The 9,138-nt window shown below is 44.9% G+C and overlaps 1 protein-coding gene across 1 annotated transcript in view; it reads right to left on the bottom strand.

Moving 5' to 3' along the window:
* The window catches only part of PPP2R3A (protein phosphatase 2 regulatory subunit B''alpha), a 59,356-nt gene extending 50,419 nt beyond the window's left edge, over positions 1–8,937 (bottom strand). The window contains exon 1 of the mRNA XM_019542853.1: positions 6,378–8,937. Within this exon, the coding sequence (XP_019398398.1) occupies positions 6,378–8,360 (1,983 nt within the window). The 5' untranslated portion in view covers positions 8,361–8,937. The remainder of the gene's footprint in view (positions 1–6,377) is intronic.
* Between the last annotated feature and the right edge of the window lie 201 nt (positions 8,938–9,138).

Raw genomic sequence — 9,138 nt, 5'->3', positions numbered from 1 at the left:
AGTAAATTGGATGCTTATCTTGCTGGGATCCTATGACCCCAGCTGACTTCCTGCCCTTTGGGCAGGGGGCTGGACTCGATGATCTCCTGAGGTCCCTTCCAGCCCTAATGTCTATGAAATCTATGAAAATCTATGAAAACTGTGTGCAGGGCAGGGGTGGGGATGGGCACAAGCTGCCCACTGCAGGCACGGGCTCCTGCCCTGCTGCCCTCCCTTGGGGCCTCTGCAGCCTGGCAGGCACAACACGGCGGGGAGCCAGGCTCTGCTCTGCTCTGCTGCCGCAGCAACCACCTCCTGCCAGGGGCAGGAGGCTGTGGATCTGGGTCCCTGGCCCTGTACCCTGGCAGCTGGGGGCCCCCTCCAGCAGGGTTGGGGGAGCAGGGGCTGTGGGTGAGGGGCACCAGCAAGGCTGTGGCAGCTACGGGTGGGGAGTGAGAGGCACAAACAGGGCCAGGGGGTTGTGGGGGGCCTTTAATTTTAATTACAGATTTGGGAGGGTTATTAGAGAATTTGTGATTTTTTTAATCAGAGAATTTGTGATTTTTTATCAGGGAAAACCAGGGTCCCTGATCATCACCAGCCAGAAGCTCACCTACACAAGAAGCTGGGGACCTAATCCTGATAAAATTTGGATGAATAAACCATTGTCACCAGACTCATCTGCAACCCAAATACTCTGCACCTGTGACTGTGTCTTATGGTGGACATTAAAATGGCCGCATCCCCAGCTGTTTCCAAACCCAAGTAGATTGCTGTAACATCTCAACAGCAATTGAATTTACAAGAGCAGTAGTAGTCAAGTTTTTGGTCTCATGGGGCACATCTACACGTGCAATTAATGCAAATTAATATACTTTGATTTGAGCTAATCCTGACATCACCATCTACATGTGCGTTTAAGTTCACTAATCTACTGTAGTGTAGGATAGTACCTGTGTCTGACAGAACTATCCTCCACTGAAGTAAATTAATCGACTGCACATTAATTGCAGTGCACGTGTAGACAGTGATGCTTTACTGAGCATTAAAATTAATCTAATGTGCAGTAAAGCACACATGTAGACACACCGATAGAGTAGGAATGCTTTGGGTTATTTCTAATTTTCCAGCACAAATCTCAACTTTTTTCTTTTCTACTATATATGGATAGTAGGGGCCTCATTATTTAGTATTTTATTTTTTATTCTTCTATTTATATTATTCATTTTCTTATGTATATGTATTATTTACTCTTATACAGAAAATAATACCAATTCATTTATGTTTCCACTAACTCGATATACATTAATACATGAATGCAAAATATCCATGCTTCAAAAGGGCTGTGTTAAAGAGACCAGTATTTACATTTTGAATGAAAGAATAAAATTATTTGGCATCAGAGTTAAACTTACTGTGATGTCAAAAAAATGCATATAATTTTTTACTGAAGTACACATATACACAAACAATGTATTAAAAGAATATCACAAGGGTTGCAAAATAAAACATTCAAGGTTAAAGAAAAGAAAGAATCCAGGCTGCCTGGGCAACTCTACTTCAGCCCCTTTGTTTTTATTCCTTATGAAACATTCCGTAATGACATGATCATATGGTGTTTTTCCACAGGACCAGCAACTCAATTCAGTATGCATAGCACTTACTTAATGAGCAGTGACTATATTGCTTTTTTCTCGTTGTTCAGTGTACTTCCACACTATCCAAACTCTGCCCCTTTCCTTTCCTTTTTTGTGTCCTTGTAACAAGGTATTTAGCAGAATTCGGACTCACTGGAATCTGACAGGCCGCGCTGTGAACGCTTCTGCTATGGCTTCGAACTTGCAAACTCAGGCCATTAAATGTGCATGTTAGTACTCACACCACCCCAGCCAAACTCTGCACTGAAAATACAATTATTAATTTCTTTACTGGATTTTTGATAGTCCTCATCACTGTCACCTTAACAGTGTTCTTCACACATGGATGATCTGTGTTAATTCGCTTCACTTTTTTAAAAAGCAATTTAAAAAAGACATTCTATTTTGTGACATTGTAACAATACCTGCATCATTCAATGGCAGGGTTGAACTCTTCGTGTATAATGCACAGACTGCCAGTTCAGCTAACAGAGCAGCTGGTAGTGGTAGTAGGTTGTCATCCTCTGCATGAACCAACACTTCACAAGTGGATGAGTGTGATATAATGGGCACAGACACTTCTCCTCTGGCAGCGTGACACTTCCTACTTTAACTCTAACCTCTGTCCCTGTCCTAGTCTTGTTCTTCTCCATCCCAGCTTCTTGTCCTATTCTCAAACGCCCTAACCTAGCCAGTCCCAGTTGCCATTCAGTTTTCCCATTCTGATCCGTCTCCCTGTTCTCAACCACAGTATCCTTACTCAGTCATTTCCAGCTACTCCCCCTCCCCATCACTAGCCTGTCCCAGGTCCCCACCAACTTTCCATCTCAACCCACCTACAGAGGTGGTGAAATTTCCATTTTTGGAGGTTTTTAAGGCTTGGCTGGACAAAGCCCTGGCTGGGATGAACTAGTTGGGGATGGTCCTACTTTGAGCAGGGGGTTAGACTAGATGTGACCTCCTGAGGTCCCTTCCAACCCTCATTTTCTATAATTCTATGATTCTGCTTCTTTTTCTCAAGTCACCCTGTCATCCTCTGCCAACCTTCTCTGGCTCCACTTGCTCCTAGCCCTATAACCCTTCCCTGGCTTCTCATCCATTTTCAGTGCCTTTCACCCCCCAAGTCCTTATTGCAATCTCTTTGCCCAGTTAGTCCCAGTTTTATACCCTGTACTTCATCAGATTTGTCTTCCCACCCCCACCTCCTTATTCTCAGTCTAGGGGTCTTCTGTCCTAGTTGTCTTAACCAGCTAGTCACATTATCCCCCATTCCAGCTCATTTAATCTCAGTCTTCCTCAACACCCACTTGTTCCCAGTTCCTTGTATAGCATCTTGACTCAGCCTCCCCCTCCACACACCTCCCCAACTCCTAGTCCCAGATTTTCTCTCTTCCCAGCCTCTGGTCACAGTCTTGCTCATCTAAATTCCTTGTCCTTATCTTCTCCATCCAACATTTGCCCCCAGATGTCCAGGTGGAGTTCCTGTCTCTTCTTCATTTAAATTAGGTAACTTCTTCCACATCACCTGGCCACTAGTGGGGCAGTCAGTCATGGCTCCAAGCTCACCAAATAATGAAGCAAACAAGCATAGGAATAACAGGAGAAGTCCACGTTTGGCCCTACAGTCCTAGGCTGAGATGTTTGGTGAGGAATATGCATGTGGTATCTGGTCAGAACTAAGAGGTATGAGATTTTCACTGCTAACATCAAGGAAACCTCTACTGAGCACAGGTGAACTGAGATTTTATCAAAGGCTTAACATCTGATCATATTTGGAGATTAACAGGGCACTGGGATGTTGCTGCTTTAAGAGAGCAAGCAGCCTGAGAGGCTATTTGCAGGTGGCAGGGGGGAGCTAATGAAGGATTCACCTGATGAGAAGAGGGCTCAGACTTAATATAAGCCCAGAGTCTGCATTGGTCAGTCAGTCTTTCCCCAGCAACCACAAAGTGAGATGCTCCTGGCTGCAGGGCTCCTGAAGGGACCTGGGTGTTGCACACCAAATCTGAAGGCCAGGACAGAGGCAAGTTCCTTGGACTGAGAAAGACTGGGTTTACATGCAAGCGGTCTTTGTTTTATGTTAAACCCCTGGAAGGCTTGAGGCGTCTGCCAGATGGCTGAGATGGTTCTTGTTCATTTAAGTTACACTGGTAGTTTAGCTTTGAGCCTGCCTGCTGGGGCAAGCTCAAGGCCTGTTTAGAGAACCGGGAGCCCTCAGAATGAGGGTGAGGCCCAGCAAGGGATTCTGGAGCTTAGAAAAAGGCTGAGACCCAAAGCAGAAGGTCCAAGAGCCCAGGGATGGGCTGAGCTAGGCCAGAGTCCAAAAGCCCAGAGTGGGCTAAGCCAGACCAGGGAGGTCCAAGAGCCCAGAGGAGGGGTTGCTGCATGTGGGGCCGAGTGAGAGCCCAAGGTGCCAAGTGTATAAATAGTTAAATCAAAAAGACAGAACATCTGTGAGACTTAGGATGTGGCATGGGGGAGGAAACAGAGCCACGCATTGAGCCCTTAAGGTTACAGGTGCCCTGGAGGGACATAGATATGCATGTAGAGCTCAAAGCTACAGGGGCCCTGCAGTGCCACAGGCTAGCTGAGAGGGTATACTGAGCTTAAGTGTTGAATCAAAGTGTTTGAGGGTCTAGGAGAGACTCAGTAGTACTGCAAGTGGACAACGGCTAACACTCAGGCCTGTGGGCAGCTTCCTTTATTCAACTTCTGGTAAAAACAAGGCATGGTGGGTGAGCAATTAAGGGAGAGCTGCAATAGAGACTGAGCTGAGCAGGAGTCACATGGCTACCAGGGGGCTTCATAGGTTCACGCCCCAGGGGCAGCTGTCACAAAGACATTTTCATAGAGACTGCGAAAGACACCTCTTTCATGGTCATATTCCTGCCAAATCTTAATTCCCTGTTCTAAGACCTGAGGGTGTTACAGCTTTTCAGACATAATTATTACCAGCACTCTTTTTCCCATTCCAAAACAACATACTATTTCCTAGCTTTATTCTCTGAAACAAATACATCATTCCAGCTCAAAATTTAAACAAAATTCAGCCTGAGGCAAAGAAGTGGTATGGAAAATTTCAGGCCATGCAGTTAATGTTTGGCAAACTTATACACAAAACGACAGCCTACAATGGGAACGGGCAGGCAGTCTTAATATGGGGTGCTACCTGCTTTGCCTATATTGGTAGTGTGCATCTGTTCTATATGCTTGTTAAGAATTAAGAAGCCTGTGTTCATTTCCTTTTTTTTTTTTTTTAAGGCTTTAGTGCTGGAAATGAGGTAATAAGTAACTGTATTTTTTATACTTGATGATTTTAATTGCTTTTTTGCAACAAAAGGCTTGTTCTTTGGCTGGTATAAGTCAACAGAGACTTTAATGTAGCTATAGCAATTAATGCCTGCTAAGGATCTGAACTAAATTGTTTTTTCTTCTCAGGTTTTGAGAGGGTTGTAATAAAATATGTTTATTTCCCTAAAGAAAAAGAAAAAAAAACTATAATGGATGTCCTGAGTTTCTATTTGACTTATCTTCATTTTTTTCCTCTTGTGTAGCTAAATAAGGACAATTTTGAAGCTTTTAGCATAGGGGATGGGTAGGTTACCAGATTCTTCAGTTAAAAGGAGTGAGTAGTGCTGCACAAATGAATGAGGACTTGCATGGAATCCTGGCTTCATACAATGACACCTGTAAAGTCTTTTATATTTCCCAAGAAGTGTTGCTAGCTGCATCCATATAATGCCATAGAAACACGGCACATAATGTTGGTAACAGCACTACAGCATCATAGGAAACTCACTGTCATGCTAAATCAAGCACGCTTTTGCTTCAGGTTCACAGTCTAGAAGAAGCTAGGATTTTCTCCATTGCTCTTGCTTTGTAAATAAATAAAGATGCAAAAGGAAAGGAAGAAATATTTGGAGCATAATTCTTTTCTCTTGCAGGGAAGAGCCCACCTTCTTCCTTGAGTGGTAGCAGCCAGGTTTCCTATGTGCAGAGCTCCCCAAAGAAATACAGAAAGGGCCTTGTGCCAAAAGATGTCACCCCTTGCAGTGTTTTCACCACAACAGTTAATGGCTGTGTTTTCAGGAGAGCACAGAAATTTAGAAGCACCCTGCAGTCAGAGCTCTTTTGATCATCTGCAGTTGCAGCACTGGGAGGGGGCCACTGGCTGAGTAGTTGGGGAAATCTGGGCCTGACTGGGGGACCTAACCAGATGATGTGATTTGGAAAGCCAGGCCATGACCACATGCTGAGTGCTGGGAAATCTGGCTCTGAGTTCTTTTGAAAATTTGGTCTTTTAATATTAAATGCAAAGCTATGAGGCTGGTTCATGCAACAGGTTTCCAGGTGTTGGGCAGACTCATTCTTGGTTCCATGGCTAACATGCAGGGAAACTGGCTGCCTGAGTGCTGGGCTCCTTGCTCCCAAATCTCCACTGTAGGAATACCAGACTCCATGCTGGCTCTGTGCTGAGAGGAGGAGAGAACATTACACCTTGCCATCTTTTGTCCCATTCCTAAGGAATAAACCTACTCTGGGAGTTGCAGAAAGCATGGCAATGAAGACCTGCTGACTCTGCTCAGAGGCAGAAGGAATTATGTTAAATCTATTTTCTTAAGACATTCAAGTCTGGCATATACTTTCACACTGGAGCAAACTTCAGCATATTCATTCATCCCAAATATAATATTTCTGAGTTTTCAGTGCCTCTCTCTCTCTCCCTCTCTAAATATTTGGTCAAGGGCCTAAATGTCTTACCTTGATCACCTCTGGGGCCTGCTGAATCAAGGCTGGGACAGCATCTTTGGGTGCAGCTTCAGTGTAGCTTCTCTGCACAGCTGGGAAGGACTGTGAGGGGGGTGTCAGAGTTTCCTGAAGAATCTGCATCACTTCCTTCTCTTTGGATAAACTGCCTTTGCCCATTTGAAATTCGACCAGTTCCTGGGCAAAGTCCTCAATACTTTCCAGAATACGCAGTAAAAGAACTTTGTCATCTTCCTCCATTTTATGGCCGTTGGTTTCCATGATCTTTGACAAAGGGGAAGTAGGGCTTTTGTCTGCAAGTTTTCCTTTGGTTTCAAGAGCGAGGGGTATTGCCTGCCCACCCTGGTGGCTGAACTCCTTAATACATGCAGGATCATTCTCCTTAGTGATGGGCTCCCTCAGGGTGTTCTCCATCTTTTGTGAGAAATGTTCCAGGTCCAAGAGCAGCTTATCTATCTCATCCTGGTTCGTTGCCTTAGATTCTGCTTGCTGCCTCTTAGAGGTATCATCCAGAAGAGAATCTGAGGCTGGTTTTATCAAGACTGTTTTCTCAGAGGTATGGGCAAGATCTTCATCTTGCACTCCAGCAGGTGCTGCTTTAAGGTCTCCAGCAGGATCTGAACTTCCAGTTTTCTGTTGCCTGCTCCCTAAACTCTCCCAGTTCCCTTTATTCTCTGCCTTCTTTACCTTGCCTGGTGTTATTTCCCCATCTGACTCTTCCACAATGTACAGAGGTTCTGTGGAAGACATGCAGTCAGAGGGGCTTGCAGTTGACAACTGAGGTAGAGCACAAACATTTTTCACAGCTCTTCGGGTGTGCTCCTGGGGGGTGCTGTGTAGGGAGTTTGAGGTAAAGCTTACCGTGTTAGTTTGGATGGATTTGGCAATGCAACTTGTACTGATCTCATGAGGATCATCTTGCCGTTCTACACTAAAGGAGTGGTCGGTCCTGGAGGATGACGATTGTACAATATCCTCATAACGAGGTGGCTGCTCATCACCAAATACTGGGGAAAAGGGTGTCTGTTGCAAACTGTGCAGGTTATTCAGCAATTCGGCCAGGTCACTGGGTTCTGCATGTCCAGACTGCCTGAATTCAAAGGGCAGCTTTTTCAGGTAGGAAGAAAACCTTGACATCAAATTCATATAGATCATTTCAGAGTTGGCCAGGGGGTCATTACTGTTTCCCCCACCAAGACCATCTGAAGATTTTTTTTTGATGCAGTGCTTTATTATATCTGTACATTTTTTCAAGTCTGCTGAGCATTTCAGCAGAATGTCCAAACACACTTTAATGTCCCCACCAGAAGAGGTGTCCAGCTTGTGCTTTTCTAAAATCTGAGTAATAAAGCTCTCTTCAGAAAAGGTCTGGGAAGAAAAAGGGCCTATGTGTCCCTCTGGAGAATTACTTGTCTCCTGCCATTTCTCCCCAGGCAAGGGATTCTGCAGCAAGCCAAAAGGAGGACAGTTCTCATCATTGCTTAAGTGCCCGTAAATCAAATCAAAATCAAATGAGCGCCTGCTGAACGTTTCGGACCTAACCTTCCTTCCCTTTCGATGGGTTACATGGCTGGAGTTTCTGAGCTTGTCAAATGAGAATTCTTTTGTTTTGCCACTGGCAAGATTGATTGCTTCCCCAGTGATATCTTTGAGACTGCAGGAGGTTTGTTGTGAAGAACCCTTTTTGAGCCGTGGGTTACTTGAGAGGATTTGGTGGTAGTCCTCATTTCCAGGCAAAGCTGGCCCATTCTCAGGAGCAGGAAGTTTAGTGCCTAGATCTGTACCTTTGCTGTGGGATGCTGGGACTCGAAGCAGCTCTGCACAAATGCTGCGGTGGGCCACGATGCATGCCAGGCCCTGCTTGACTGCGTGGCAGGCCCCAGGGCAGTAATGCACTGTGTGCTGAAAGTGGCACTCTACCACAACGCTGCTGTAGCAGTTCACTGTCGTGACCACAAGTTTGTAGCCTGCTGCCATAGCATGGATCCCGTGTAGTTGCAAGGGCTGGGAAATTCACCAGGAATTCAACTAAAATCGGTCCCCCACACTGCCTCAAGCCCAAGCCATGCTGAATAAAATCATTAAAATGAGAGTATCCTCTCTTCAGTTCAGAAAATAACTGCAAACTACAGTGGAAACTATTGACTGGGATACCTAAAGTTTTACAGTAGCTGCAGTAGAATTAGTGGCCAGTGCAACACACACAAGGTTTGATCTAAGGCAACTTGACTACATAGTATTCCTTAAGGTTGTACCCCCAAAAAGACATGACCTTGCTGACCATAGATACAACATCCAGTGCTTCTCTTCTCACAATGCAGGCAGTTGCACTAAGAGGCACTAAAGAACTTAAAGCAGCTCTCAAACAAAAATGTGACAAAACAATTATTTCTTTTCCCCTTATTTTTTGTCTTTGTCCTGGTTTGGGGCAATAGAGAGAGATGTTCTATGCAGAAAGACACGGGTAGTAATCTGATGCTACGTGAGAATGAAGAGTCCACAAGATGCCTGAATGATCCAGCTCCAGCAAGGGAGGTACCTACAATGAGGGGGGGAAAAAAAGAGTCAGTACAATTACTAGAGAAAGTACATACATTAGTTAATACTGACATAGGACAGCTTATTTAACCCCTGGTGCATGGCCTTGTATCAACTACAGTTTAAGCTACAGATGACAGATTCAGCTGGCAACCACAACTTAGCTGGCCAGCATGTCCTGCAGTTGGCTGCTGGTTGGCAGCAGAATTCTTATCCT

Source organism: Crocodylus porosus, unplaced genomic scaffold (assembly GCF_001723895.1).
Source record: "Crocodylus porosus isolate Cpor-Errol unplaced genomic scaffold, CroPor_comp1, whole genome shotgun sequence".
Taxonomy (NCBI): Eukaryota; Metazoa; Chordata; order Crocodylia; family Crocodylidae; genus Crocodylus; species Crocodylus porosus.
Note: the sequence above shows the minus strand (reverse complement) of the source record. Positions and strands in the feature narration are given on the sequence as shown.